At 42.9% G+C, this 15,811-nt stretch overlaps 1 protein-coding gene across 1 annotated transcript; it reads left to right on the forward strand.

Moving 5' to 3' along the window:
- Nucleotides 1-68: 68 nt before the first annotated feature.
- Nucleotides 69-10,072, forward strand: lrrc8ab (leucine rich repeat containing 8 VRAC subunit Ab). The gene is made up of 4 exons (XM_080738083.1): nucleotides 69-190; nucleotides 1,031-1,156; nucleotides 4,721-6,839; nucleotides 7,130-10,072. The coding sequence occupies exons 3-4, from the start codon at nucleotides 4,728-4,730 to the stop codon at nucleotides 7,403-7,405; spliced, it is 2,388 nt and encodes a 795-aa protein (XP_080594209.1). The 5' UTR covers nucleotides 69-190; nucleotides 1,031-1,156; nucleotides 4,721-4,727; the 3' UTR covers nucleotides 7,406-10,072.
- Nucleotides 10,073-15,811: the final 5,739 nt, after the last annotated feature.

Raw genomic sequence — 15,811 nt, forward strand, 5'->3', positions numbered from 1 at the left:
CCGTCATGTTTCAGGGCTAACACACAGTAGTAACACAGGAAAAGTCGTCAACAAACGACAGCTAGCCACTGTAGCCAGCTTTAGCTGCTGGCTGCTAACAGCACAGCACACAACGCTGTTTATCAAGTTAACAACATGATGCTTTTATTCACGATACAACGCCGGCGTTGACCACGCGCGACTTATCGAGGTGAGCCGAACAAACATGGTGGTTGTACGCGTTTAAACGTTTTTATACACCTCTAAAGCCTCAGACCTGGTAAAGCCTCAGCCAGAAAAGCCGGTGGTTGCTGACGCCGTAGCTAAAATAGCTAGCGTTGCTAGCTTAAAGCTGTGCGTTAGGCTAAAGGCAGCCTAGCTCTAGCTGGGGTGACAAATGCTAATGTTATGTGGCTAATGTGTTGTTGTTTTATTTAATTAGCTGACTGAATTGGCATGGTTTTGCTGCTGGTTCCTTTACGTTAGAGATGTTGAGCTAGTGACTGGTGGTGGTAGTTAATGTAATAATAATAAAAAAGTCTGTTGACGATGGATAAAGCAGAAATGTCCTGTCTCATGAAGCTAACATGCGTGCCTGACTGACATGCTGTTGTATGATCCAAGACCAAGATAATGTTACTGTACCTATCCTTGACAGTCGGCACATCTAGCCTGCAAGCTACTTACAGGAGTATCTTCAAACACCGACTCAACCATCTCTTTATTCAACTTGTGAATAAGCTAGGAGAACAAGCATGCCATGTCATTCTTAAACTGAAATGTAATATTGAAAGAGGATACACACAATCAACGTATAATAAAATCTGTATCTTTGCTACATGCAATCAATGTATAATAACATCTGTGTCCTTGTTTCTACTTTTCTTCAAAAAACATCCCACCCAAGCCCAGCCTCAAAGGACACGTTCATTTTGAAATTGATTAATTTATTTCTATACTAATAAATTATGTTTCTGCCAATGTAGGTAAATGGCAGTGTCACCAAGCATTTGCATTAAAAGTCCCCCCTCCCTGTACTGTGTATTTTCAGATCGGCCTCCCAGACCTATGGCGATGAGAGAGGCGAGGGCCCATGAAGAGTTCGGGACCTACAGGAAGTGGAATGTCCATCACGGACAGCATCAAACACTGGGGTACAGATAACACCACCATATTGGTGAGGGGTCTCTTAATGTGTTTTACAGTATGTGAGGCTACAGCATTGTGTAGCTAAAACCTAACCTGACCAAAAGTATATTGGATTAATTTCAGTCGCTTTGAATTTGAATGGTCTAAATATACCTAGAGTACAACAAGGCCTGGCAGACTCACGAACGGCCTCCTCGTCAAGACAGGAAAAGGCCGGTCTTCCTAATGGAGGAAAAGCTGTGAGTGCCAAGTATCGTGTGTGTGTGTGTATGAGTGAGAGAGAGGGAGGGGGGTTTGATGAACTAAAAGGTGACAGTGGACATTTCCAGAGAGATTAAAGCTGGAGACAGCAGCTCCCGTAAGGTAAACAGGATCTCCTCTTAGAGGTTGGGGAGGGGAGCTTCTCAAGGCCACCGCAGCAGACAATACCTTGGGTATTATAAACGGAAATGGCTAAGAATAGGGAACAAGGCGGCGAGATGGACACGGTCGTAGTGACCACTGCTTTGTTTGGGCCAAACGAGCCAAAACGGAACATCTTCTTTCTGGCAGATTGTCTCTCTCGGCTTGCGTGCTGGGAGTGGCAGTCATGCAAGGCCAGGGCTGATGTTGGCAAGTGTTTATCTATGAGTCAACGTTCAGCTGCTGAAGAGAGGACACTGCGGAGCGTGTCTTGTCCCGTCTGCGGTTTATAAATGGAGAGTGATTGTACTTTATACCAGATCTGTGAGTAGCATTATATAAACTTACTGTTTACAATGCAGACTTTTCAAAGTATTTTATACATTTTTAGAGATTTGCTATTATGGTGCACTGCTTGTACATTTCGTTAGCTGTCAAAAGTAGGTCTAGATGTGTTGGATGCAAGATTTTGTACACATCATTTTAACCAAATTAAAACTGGTGTTTGGGCATGTCATTATAGATGAAAATTCTTAAAAAATAGACTAAGGTTGTGCTTTAGATGATGATGATAACAACAACGCTAATGGTGGGCACGGTAGCACTGTCGCCTCACAGCTAGAAGGTCCTGGGTTCGAGGTCCTGGGTTCGATTCCCATCTGGGACACTGGGGGCGTGCTCTCTTTTCCGCGTCATCAGTGCCACACCCTAGGTGGGGTTGGCGAAAGGGCCTTTCTGTGTGGCGTTTGCATGTTCTCCCCGTGTCTCCTAGGTAGATACCCTCACAAAAACAGGCAGTAATCCTGGTCTCTATAATGCCTCCCCCTGGCCAGCCGGCAATTGGTACCGGGTGAAAAATGGGTTACAAAATTGTTGGATAAAAATGTAAGGAAGAAAAACAACAAATAGAAGCACTATGGGATATGTGTCTATTTTTTCTGTTTAATGTTACAGCTTTTCTCATCCTTTGTTGAATTAATGATTTTTATTTGTTGTTTTGTATCAGCCATCCATTTTCTGGCCAACTCTTTCATTGTTTGTGAGAGCTCTAATTTGATTGGTTAAACCGTACTGATTACTACCAGTGACAATTCATAACATTCCTGCCCTATATTTTTGTTTAAAATAATGCAGGATCTTTGCTTGGGTGGAGGACGCATCAATGAGTCCAACTAATGAAAGGGATGTACTGTAGGAATCATTTCACGTGTCTTTATATTAGAGCTGCAACGATTAATCGTAATCGGATCGATTATTCAATTAGTTGCCAACTAATTTAGTAATGCTGTAATCCAATCAGCAACTAATCGCTGGAATTTTTATTAATACCGTGCAGGAATATAGGGTCAAGAACGAAGAATATTACTTGAATATTTATTTTTAAATGACCTATTTGAAAAGAGTACGGTTACCCTTTAGCCTGACAAATGTGTAGCTATTCTTTAATCAGTATGCAGTCAGAAAAAAGGTATTTATGTTTTGTCTTTTAGTAGCAACCTAATCGGCAGCTGAGCAAAATATAAAAACTAGAAGCAGTGCTCTTCCGAGCACAGGTCTCCACCAGGCCACACAAATCGGCCTGTTATAGCGCCACCATGAGGCTGATTTAAAAAATGTGGGGCAGAGGTACTGAATTAGCATCCAGGGAGTGTGTGTGCTCAGTTTGGCAGCGATCGGGCCAACGGCGCCGGAGATTAGCTGGTAACAACCAGGCCACACAAATCGGCCTGTTATAGCGCCACCATGAGGCTGATTTGAAAAATGTGGGGCAGAGGTTCTAGATTGGCATCCAGGGAGTGTGTGTGCTCAGTTTGGCAGCGATCGGGCCAACGGTGACTGAGATTAGCTGCTCACAAACTGCGAGGACGCACGGACGCACCGACGGACGGACGGACGCACGGACGGACGGACGGACGGACGGAGGGGAAAACATACTCTCCCTCAGCCTTCGGCTGGTGGAGACAATTATGTATTTTTGAATGAATTATTCATCATTAATGTATTTTTGTTAGTTAAAACATGTCTAAAAGAACCTCAAATCTAATGTATAAGGTAAAAGTGCAACTTGGTAAGACTGTAAAGAAAACTTCTGTCCAAAAAGTGTTGTATAGTTATTATTATTATTATTATTTTTTTTTTTCATATCCGCAGTTTTATCAATACATTCCTCATTAGAGTGACATGAATGATAGGAATGTATTCCTATCCATTTCTTATTGATACAAGGTGGTGAATGCAAATTACATATATTTTTTTGCTGCTGCAACAGTAATAATGATATCTGGTATCCACCGTTGGGGCAAAATTAATTGGACCAACCATTGTAAAATCAATAGTCTTCATTACCTAGTAAAGTCTCTCTATGAATGCTATGGTGGTTGGCGCCGTCATTACAGCTGTCAGCCTTCAAATTATCCATCTGAAACTACCTGACGTATGGCCTTTATATGCTATAATTGTATTGATTGATCAGCCGTGGGTGGGGATAGGTTACGGTGGTCATAACAAGCTTTCCCCATTACTTCAGCCGTGAATGCGAAAACTGTAATTTTGATCAGTTTACGATCATGTTAGGATTTCTAACTAGAAAGGTGCAATTTTTGGAAATTGCACCTTTTGAACTCAATGGGGTTTTGGGGTTTGTGGGTTACAGAAAAAGTCCATTGAACTCAAAAGACTTTTGGGGTTACAGAAAAGGTCCATTGAACTGAATGGACTTTTTTAGGGGGTTTGGGATTACTCAAGATGAAATAATAAAGCTTGACAATTATAGTCTTGTTACCCTATAGGTAGTCTCGCGTAGCCAGACAACTATTCCACAATCTCTGAATGCTATATAGAGTCTGGAACAGCAGCTCCCTAACGGCGAGTATCGGAAACGGGCATTACCGTTCAAAAAAATATATTTTAAAATGTCATTTCTGCTAAGCATCAAGCTAAACATGCTTATATGATTTTTATTTATATAATGATAAATGTGTGCGATGTGAGACTGAAACGGAAGTGACGTGGGGGCTTCACTTCCGCTTTCATCTCGCACTCATTTTTATCTTTCTGCTTTGCCAGACTGTATGCTGGGAGCATTTGACCAAATCGCGGAGGCAACCGTCTGGCCACGCGAGACTACCCTATAGGCAACGACACTAATAATGTAGTGCCTGATAATGATATTGTGCTCCTGTCTTCCTAGGTAAACCATGATCCCCATCACTGAGCTGCGGTACTTTGTGGACACGCAGCCTGCGTACCGCATCCTGAAGCCATGGTGGGACGTGTTCACCGACTACATCTCCATCGTCATGCTCATGATCTCTGTGTTCGGGGGGACACTGCAGGTCACCCAGGACAAGATGATCTGCCTGCCCTGCAAGTGGGTGGTGAACCAGACCTGCAGGAGGTTCTTCAACTCCACCGTGTCCAACTCGCTGCTCCTGGAGCCCCGGGGCATCCAGTACGACCTGGATCGGCACCAGTACAACTACGTGGACGCCGTTTGCTACGAGAACCGGCTCCACTGGTTCGCCAAGTACTTCCCCTACCTGGTGCTGCTCCACACCCTCATCTTCCTCGCGTGCAGCAACTTCTGGTTCAAGTTCCCCCGGACCAGCTCCAAGCTGGAGCACTTTGTGTCCATCTTACTCAAGTGCTTCGACTCGCCCTGGACCACCAGGGCGCTGTCGGAGACGGTGGTGGAGGAGAGTGACCCGAAGCCCATGAAGATGAACGGCTCCGTGGACCACAAGGAGTCGGTCATCAGCGAGGACGTTGAGGCCAGCGTCCCCATGCTCCAAAGGACAAAGTCTCGCCTCGAGCAGGGCATTGTGGACAGAACTGAAACGGGCGTTCTGGACAAGAAAGAGGGCGAGCAGGCCAAGGCACTGTTTGAGAAAGTGAAAAAGTTCCGCATACACGTGGAAGAAGGAGACATAGTGTACAGACTGTACATCCGTCAGACTATAATTAAAGTCATCAAGTTTATTTTGATAATCTGCTATACAGGGTATTATGTGCAAAATATTCAGTTCAGCGTCGACTGCAGGGTCGATATCGAAAGCCTTACAGGTTATAGCATGTATCGCTGTGCACATCCGTTGGCGACGCTTTTTAAAATCCTGGCCTGCTTCTACATTAGCTTAGTCGTGGTGTACGGACTGATATGCATGTACACGCTTTGCTGGATGCTGCGTCGCTCTTTAAAGAAGTACTCCTTCGAGTCCATTCGGGAGGAGAGCAGCTACAGCGACATACCCGACGTGAAGAATGACTTTGCCTTCATGTTGCACATGATCGACCAGTACGACCCGCTGTACTCCAAGCGCTTTGCTGTCTTCCTCTCGGAGGTGAGCGAGAACAAGCTGAGGCAGCTCAACCTCAACAACGAGTGGACACTGGACAAGCTGCGTCAGCGGATCACAAAGAACTCCCAGGAGAAGCTGGAGCTTCACCTCTTCATGCTGAGCGGCATCCCAGACACGGTGTTCGACCTGATGGAGCTGGAGGTCCTCAAGCTGGAGCTGATCCCCGACGTCACCATCCCCCCGATCATAGCCCAGCTGGTCAACCTGCGAGAGATGTGGCTGTACCATACGCCCGCCAAGATTGAGGCGCCGGCGCTGGCCTTCCTGCGGGAGAACCTGAAATCCCTGCACATCAAGTTCACGGACATCAAAGAGATCCCGCTGTGGATCTACAGCCTGAAGAACCTGAGCGAGCTCCACCTGACGGGGAACCTCAGCGCCGAGAACAACCGCTACATCGTCATAGACGGGCTCCGGGAGCTCAAGCGGCTCAAGGTGCTCCGTCTGAAGAGCAATCTCACCAAGCTACCTCAGGTGGTGACCGACGTGGGCATGCACCTCCAGAAGCTCTCCATCAACAACGAGGGCACCAAGCTGATGGTGCTCAACAGCCTGAAGAAGATGGCCAATCTGACCGAGCTGGAGCTCATCCGCTGCGACCTGGAGCGCATACCGCACTCCATCTTCAGCCTGCACAATCTGCAGGAGATCGACCTGAAGGACAACAACCTCAAGACCATCGAGGAGATCATCAGCTTCCAGCACCTCCACCGGCTCGTCTGCCTTAAACTGTGGTACAACCAGATCGCCTACATTCCCATCCAGATCGGCACGCTGACCAACATGGAGAGGCTCTACCTGAACAGGAACAAGATCGAGAAGATCCCCAGCCAGCTCTTCTACTGCCGCAAGCTGCGCTTCCTGGACCTGAGCCACAACAACCTCACCTACATCCCGACGGACATCGGCTGCCTCCAGAATCTGCAGTACCTAGCAGTGACGGCCAACAGGGTGAGTGCTTTTATATTCAATTTAGGCATTTAGCCCTCGTCCAGAGCAACTTGAAATGTAAGATCATCGTAAGCGGGAATTATAGGATGGCAGGCTACTTAATTGTTATCACGTTTTGTTGTCCGTTTATTAAAGGAAAGCATAGGCTTTTCTGTGCTATTTCTTTAGCATATTTCTGGTTAATTGCGTATTCGGGAAGACATTGCTTGTCAGTATGGCTTAATTTGTGGGCCGCAATAATTAGGATTTGAGGATCTAATAACCTGTCCTTCCCACACCACACATAACAGATCGAAACCCTGCCTAATGAGCTGTTCCAGTGCAAGAAACTCCGCACGCTGAACCTGGGGAACAATTGCCTGCAGTCTCTGCCCTCGCGCTTCGGAGAGCTGACCGGGCTGACCCAGCTGGAGCTGAGGGGCAACCGGCTGGAGTGCCTGCCCGTGGAGCTGGGAGAGTGCAGGCAGCTGAAGAGGACAGGCCTGGTGGTGGAGGAGGACCTCTTCAACACTCTGCCCACGGAGGTCAAGGAACAACTGTGGAAGGTTGACAAGGAGCAGACCTAAAAGGCATTATGGTTGCTTTTTTCCTCACTTTTTTCCCTCCCCACACACACACAGACTTGGCCCGCGTCGACAGGAACTCGGACCCTCCGGACAATCCCACAGACGGGGCCGCAGAAGATGTCAGAGGGTCCTCTGACTGCAATGCACACACAGCCTGTGTTTAGTCTCCTCAATCGGATTGAAGCCTAATATATCACATGGCGACCATAACAGTTCACCTTTCTATTTGTTTGTTTGTATTTTATTTTCTCCTCTCCTTTTTATGAAATGCACAAAGCAATTTAGTAAATGGGTTTTCTAAGGAAAAACCAACAAACGTTGGGCTTGGAAAAAGGTGAGTCAGCGACGGCGTTGGTCGTTTCAAGTGACATTTAGAAAACCTTTCATCCTCCAGATGCTTGTATTCTGTGTAATTTCCAAGGACACGAGTAACGGTAACCGACAGGGTAGTAGCCTATATGATCCTGCTCATACATGCCTGCTTACCTTGTACAGTACCTTGTCAGATTAACCTTCACACGGAGCGTATGGAATAGCAATTACAAGCTTGCCACAACTTTTATTTGTGCCATAAGAGCCGCTATCTGCAAATTGCAAGTGGAAGATGGAAATTCTCCATCTATTACAGTCTATTACAGTAGCATGTACAGTAGTCACAAAGGGTGACTAGGATGAGCATTGAAAAGGTAGAACTCTTTAATCGAAGTCCACAATGTGCAATTTTCACTGTTGGATGCTAATTGCTTGCACATTTCACATTTCAGCCATAACGTTTCCTAAAAACGTTATCCAGCATATGTTGATGCTTATTGTACATGGTTTAGTTGGAGTGAACATGTAATTTTGCTCTCAGTTGAACAAAATGCAATGCAATAAGCCTCTAGGTGGCCAATGTTTGAAACGTAAGGAAACATTTCCAGTTTTTGTTTGGGTTACGAACAAAGAACATTCCACTTTTTAAGAAAAAGGAAAAGAAAGTCCAGATGAAACGGCCTTTTAAGAGTATCGAACTTCCATATGACGAAGTTCTGAAATATGCGAAACAGGAAAGGCAAGAGGGACAACACTGAGAAATTTGATTTGAACAGTGAAAATTGGGTGTCATAACAAGGAGAATTCGGGCACAGTCACACGTGCGGAAGCATGCGATTGACCACTTTGCCATTTGTTGAGGCCCATATGCAGATGCGTTGTGAACTTGTCGATCAGCTATTTTAATAGTTTTACATTTTTGTTTTATTTATCGATTAGTCCTATTAAGTGTTGCGTCCCTAATTTGCTTTGCCACCGGAATAAGATGCTTAATTGAACCCTTCGAATCACACAGAATGGCAGAGAATGCTAACTGTGTGACCAAGTCCTCAAGATTGATTGATGGGTGGATGTCGTGATAATTGGGTGAAATTGTTTGTCACAGCCTAACTTAGCACTAAGTCTGATTTCATTTCACAAAAAGGAAACCTGGTTTGATTTCAACCAGAGAATACAAAGAAATTGTATTTCTTTTTTTCTTTTTCTTTTGCATTTTTTGTTAAAAAGTGCACGGGAATTGTGATTACAATTACAAGAAATGCAGGGTGGTGAGTGCATGGCTTTATTCATGAACAAAGGCCAGTGGTGGACAAAGTACTCAACCCCAAGTGTGAATTACAAAGTACATTTTCTTTTTAACATCAAATGTTTTAAAGTTGAGAAACTTTCCCCCAAAAGCCAAAGATTTTCCAGACATTGCAAAATAATTGTGAAAATAGCAGATATATAAGTTCACAAAGTGATGGGTTGTGAGCTTGTAGATCTGCTATTTTCACTATATTTGAAATGGGGCTTAAGTGGTGAATTCATATATATATTTTTCCCTTCCTAGAAATGTTGAAGTATAGTGGCGTGAAAGTCATCCGTACCGGAAATAAAGTACAGTTACAATACTCAAAGTAAATGTACTTTGTTTGCTGTCCACCACTAATAAAAGCCATAGGTTGTGGGTAAACCATTAAAGAACGTACAAACCATTACGTCAATATGCCTTAACTTCAAACTCACTCTTTTGATGTTTGTTGACTCATCGTTTTGTCTTGTAGAATGAGGTTCTAATCCTATAGTCACATTCTCTATCATAGTCCATTTGACCATGCAAGTATTAATGTTCACACTTGTCTTTGTCGCTGGCTTAGGCTGGTCAAATCTTTGTTGTGCTTGTGCACTAGTGATTAACACATTCTGTACACTACAGCTGTGGTTCTCAAACGTTCTCATGTCAAGGACCCCCAAAATGCTTAGTATTTGGCTGCAGACCCCCCACTTTGAGAACCAATGCACTTCAGAGTCACCAGTAACCTCTCAGTATTAACTTTACTCTAAGAGTTTACAAATGGACCTGTAAGCCTGGGTCCATTTGGTGCCATTTGTACACTCTTGGGAGTTACAAGTGGATAGGATTTGTACTCTTTAGGAAAAAAGTGGTTTGAAGCTGAAATACTAAACTACTAGCACTGGTAAGAAAGGCCTACTTGGTCTTGTTTTTTTTTCTAATTTGACACAGCAGAAATAGTACATCCACAAGAGAATGACTTCATTATCATAAAACAAACGCATCGCAGATGGCGATGCAACTAACTAAGTTATCGCTAATTGCACAACCTGAGGGTTGAAATACATGTAGGAATAATGGCTGGAATTAAACTATGTACATTGATTTTAGAAAAAAAAACAAATGTCTAATTAAACGTTATCTTGTGCAATATTTAAAATTTAAATAGTTATGTCGTTTTTGTCACACAGGCATGGGCATTCTGTTTATCAATTTCATGTCACTGAAGAATGGGTGAATCTTGACTTTAAAGCTGCAATCTGTAACAATTATACCATACCGTGGGCCTCTGGGTCCTGGTTCTCTCTCACGAGAGACCATATTTCTGCTGCTAAGCTAAGAGGGAATCCCTGCTTGTGCTTGTGAGTGTCAGCACTTCTGGTCAACCAGTAGGTCTCATTCGAAGAGTAAGGAGACCACCTCCAACCACTACAGATGTACTAGTTCATCTCAAACCTTTAATTTGAAGGTGTCCCCTTATCTCTGACAGTGTACAAATGGAACCAAATGGACCCGTCAGGGTTCATTTGCTTCCATTTGTACACTGTCAGAGTTACATTTAGACCCCCCTAAAGGAACCCACAGAGTCCCTGGAATCCACTTTGAGAAACACTGTACTAGTTACCGTTGCTGTCGGGCAGAAACCTCTTATCTCCATTTTTTCTTTCGTACATTAATGCCCTACTTCATCACACAAAAGCCTCAAAAGTAGCAGATCTACAGTCAATCTGCTATTTTTGAATTTTAATCTGGGAAAGGTAACGGTTTTGGACATAATGAGGTTTCCATCCGACGGTATACTATATTAACATACTCTGGGATGTTTTATTTATTTAAGTTACAGATTGCAGCGTTAAGACTAGTAGACGTCCTTGAGAACGGGGTTGCACTACATTACCTCCTCACAATAAGAGAAGTTAAGGTTTTGGTTTAAAAAACAACGAAAAGGAAAATATACACAGCTTGTATGTTTTTGAATGCTACAATTAGAATGCGACATATGGTGTTATGTTATCGGAGCACAGATAGTCTATTTAGATTTTGTTAGGCAGAAAATGAGCCGTTGCACCATTTCTTTACTTCTACTTTGGTGTTTTTCTTTGCAAAAGCAAACAAAACAAAACAGACAAATGCTTGACTTACATTTATTTCCATGAATACTAATGCAGTGCAAGCCATAATTCACTGGTAAAGATGTATGTATACACCACATTGAATGATGGATCGTGAAGAAATGGTGATAATGAATATAGTTCATGAGTATAGGGTGCAACAATTAATTTAACTAATAGATTCTAAAACAATCGATGAAACATGGAATGAGCATGTCATAGGCGAAAAGTACCCCAAAAATACTGAAAATAGCGAATCTCAAATTAATCAATATAATATTTGCCATGTAAATAGATACAATAGGTGCAGCCCTATTCAGTCCCAATATGAGCATTACAGTGAAATGCAGTACTCAGCAATACACTGCAAGTGAAGACAATCAACTACATCTCTATATTCACATTCATTATTAAATATGCACATTTCTGTCATCCGCGTGTGTGTGTGTGTGTGTGTGTGTGTGTGTGTGTGTGTGTGTGTGTGTGTGTGCGTGTGTGTGTGTGCGTGCGTGCGTGTGTGTGTCTGTCCTGTACACTAAAAACTACTGTCACCTTGTTAAAAGAAAGTACAGCTGATGGGCATGGTTATGGTGGTTGATATCAGTGAAGATTTGTCACTCTTCAACCGTGTTACATAGAGGCATTGTTGTGTTGTTTTGCATAAAAGCAGAAAACGGTAGCTGTCCTTAATTAATCTAGGTCCTCTCACTTTCTTTTTTTTATATTTTAATCTCCCTTTTGACTTCAGTTTTGACAGCTATGATTTTAGTATTAAAACAACTTTCTCAGGAAAATAGCTAACACTCCCTTTTTTTAATTGGCCATTCATGTACACTTTTTGTTGCCGTCGGCGTGTTGTGATGACGCAACATGCATTTTTTGTATGCTTTTCTATCCTTTTTTTTTAGTTTGTATTAATGTATTTAATATTGACTGCTAATATGATATGCCTGTATTTGAAGAAAACGCTCCATTTAATCTTGGTTTACTATTAATCGTGTTATTTACATGTCATTAATGTGCTGTATTATTTTATTGTTTCAGAGGCTCTAGTGATGAATCTTTGGTGTGTGTGTGTGTGTGTGTGTGTGTGTGTGTGTGTGTGTGCGTGTGCGTGTGTGTGCGCGTGCGTGCGTGTGTGTGCGAGAGGCGTGTATGTGTCTCCCGTAGGAAGTGAGGCCGATCGCCCCCCGCTACCCCCGCCTCCCCGTTCTTTGCTCCCAGACCACGCCCCCGACCGTCGCGATTGGCCGGCTGTACTCTGCTGTACTTCCTGGCCATGTCCTAGGAAAAAAAAAGAAGGAATCTGCAGAAGGGGCGTGCACAAAATGTGCGGGGGTATGGCACATGCGCAGTGTAACTGGAGCTGCCATGGTGGAGTGTTCCAGCAGAGGCACTAGATAAAAAAGATCTGGTTTTATTTTTTTTTAAAGGACCCCAATTGAAACAAGCCCAAGGCTCTTTGGAGGTGTTTATCCTTTTAGTTGACAATTGTGTCAATTGTGGGAAATAATTGGTCTTCAGAGGGATGCTTTTATATAATACTGTACTTTGAAGTAGTCTATATGTCTTAGAACTTGTACTGTGTGCCGTACTTGTAATCAGACTAATGTATGGTGCAAAAAAAATCAACAGGCCGCACAATTTAATTTATTTATAAGCACTTACACAAAATATCAGTAAAACAGCAGTAGATGAGAAGAATCCGATGGATTTCTATAACTTATAGATAATAGCTAATATTCATTCAGGATATGCAACACATAGTTGTGTCTATTAGGGCACCAAATAAGCCTACTTATTTTGTGGCATAAGAACATTTAATTTGAGCAAAGAGCAAGTCCCCAGCAGGCACTTAAAGTAGGACAAAACAAACACTACCATTTAATGGTCACACGCCGCCATCTACTGAGCCAAAGTGTAGATGCTGGCCAGATTGTACTGCGCATGTGCCATACCCCCGCACATTTTGTGCACGCCCCTTATGCTCTATCCTTCTCTTATTAGTCCTAGGCCATGTCCTGTTACTGTTGTTGTCGCGTCGCACTAGTGCTGTCACGCGTAGAAGGATGTTTGAGAGAGATGAGATTCAATTTATTGTCAGTGTACAGTACAAGTACAGTACAGTACAGCGAAAAGTATTTTCACATCTCATACGTGGAGACGTTTGAATACGCGGAGACGTTTGGACTTTTGGAAAAATGAAAATGCGCGTGATTTACAACGCTGCCGACCGACCGATGACAATATTGTTGTTGGACCGTCGCTAAATACCATCTAATGATGTAAAGTTCGATTACTGTACCACATGAATAGCGTGGCATTACTGCCCACAGAAAAGCAGTGTGACTGCAGGTTTGGGAAGAGAGGGAGAGGGGGAAAAACGTCTGGAGACTGATGCTTTAGTCTAAAGTAGCCAGCGTGGAATCAGACTATTTTGAGTTCATTTTATTATTGTTATTGTTATTATTATTATATTTGGGAAGAGAGGGGGGGGGGGGGGGGGGGGGAGTAGCCAGCGTGGAATCAGGCTATTTTGAGTTATTTTGTTATTATTATCATTATTATGAAGGACCGACTGTGGGGGGGAAAATAATAATAATTGCACACCATAGCATTTACATTTTTTATTTGACAAGCTTGGGAGAGAAGACTTGTAATTGAACGTATTGGCCTAGTATATACATAGAGATGATTAATGAGGTGTTATAGATAAAGGTGTATTTAGCAGTATCTTCAGCAGCAGTGTCACAATGTGAAAATGAAGCAGAAAAGGCAGGCAGAATAGTAGGACTAAAAGTCGGGGGCGTGGTCTGGGAGCAAAGAACGGGGAGGCGGGGGTAGCGGGGGGCGATCGGCCTCACTTCCTACGGGAGACACATACACGCGTGTGAGAGAGAGAGAGGGGTGTGTCACCCTTCCAACTTCCTTTTCCTCTTTAATGACCTTCCCCAAATATTTTGAGCACCATGTTCTGATTATGAAGATATCTACTACCCTTGCATTTTCCCATTGTAGTCTGATGTACAACATAGTATAGAGTCTGTGTGCAAAAAAAGAAAGAAAAAAAATATCTGCATTTCAGTGTGAAAGTGTTAAACATATTTGCTGCAGTATGTCGTTTAGATGACACGAATGAGGTCATTGTCAACTGTATTTGAACATGTCTCATCATCCCCTCCTGTCAACACTTACTTGAAGTTGCAAAATAAACTTCACAATAAACCGGTGCACAGTCTTAGTGGTGAAAGAGTCCGATATTTTTGCAATGTGACACGTGAGCTTGTAGATCAGCTATTGTTGAAAAGTATAAAATAGGGCTTAAATGATTCATGTACATTTTGTTGTTGTAATCAACAACTACAAAGTGGCTTGTACTACAGTATGTAACCTAAAATGTTTCAAATAATTGTTGTACAGTAAAACATCTAATATTTGCCTCTGATATGTAGTAGAGGATGACATTTGACAGGAATTCCCGTGGGTCCCGTGGGATTCCCGCAGGACAGGAGTCAAATTTGTATTTATGCCAGGATCGGGACGGGACAGGAATGAAAATCAACAGGAGTGGGCAGGAGCGGGAATCATCCCAGACCAGTTCATCAAATCGCATAAATAAATTGCACAGGAAAGTGAGGTCTTTGAACTGCGAACTTTATAAAATTATACATTATATAAGGTTAAACATGATATCAAATATAATATGGATCAAAATAGAAAAACATCTGCGCGATTTTATTTTATTTTATTTTTTTCGGGAGCGGGATGTGAACGGGAGTGATTTTGACCAGGAGCGGGATGGGACCAGGAGTGGGACAGACGGGATTATTTTTTTTACTCCGGCCCAGGATTGGGATGGGACAGGATTTTTTCTGCGGGAGTGGGACGGGACAGGAGTGAAAATCCACTCCCGTGTCATCCTCTAATGTGGAGTAGAAGTAGGAAATATTGAAAAAATGGACATAGCCTACTCAAGTAAAGTGAAAGTACCTCAAACTCTTGATAATAAGTAGGCTACAGCAGTTCTTCTCAAACCTTTTCATGTCAACGACCCCGAAATTGACACTTATTAGCCTGCGGACCCCCATTTGAAAAAAATATGCCTGGCCCCATTTGAATGATACACCTGGGTTCCCGAGGCTATGGACCCCCATTTAATAGCATTTCTATCTCTGAGACACCAATGTATATTGTAAAATCAATGTTAATTGAGCTGAGTGTACAAAAGGAAAGTGTTCCATTGAGTTACATACCCATAAGGGTCCATTTGGTTCCTATCATTTAGCTGGGGACTCCCTCAAGGAGCCCTGAGGTCCCCGGACCCCACTTTGAGAACCAAAGGGCAACAGTAATTGTAGGCGACACTTGGGTTCACTGAAAATAATGGTTGCCCATTAGGCTATTTGAAATTTTTGCATAGGAAAGGGTACAGTTTCATGACAGTAGGCTACAGTTAACTGATACAAGGTCAACTAAAAGGAAACTCAGGTAACCTTCTCTTTAACTCATATACATTTTTATTTTATTGAATTTTATTCATGGAAAAGTGTATTACATTATAATACTACTATTTGGAGGGGGAGTAACATTATTAAAAGTAGATAAGCCTACATACAACAGCAATCAAATCATGTATTTCGCCTATGCGGAACTAAACATTTGGATTAATTGTACCCAGACGGACTTATTTCGTCGGCGCACTCAGGC

This window comes from Nannobrachium achirus, assembly GCF_963921795.1.
Source record: "Nannobrachium achirus genome assembly, chromosome: 12".
In the NCBI taxonomy this organism is placed as follows: domain Eukaryota; kingdom Metazoa; phylum Chordata; class Actinopteri; order Myctophiformes; family Myctophidae; genus Nannobrachium; species Nannobrachium achirus.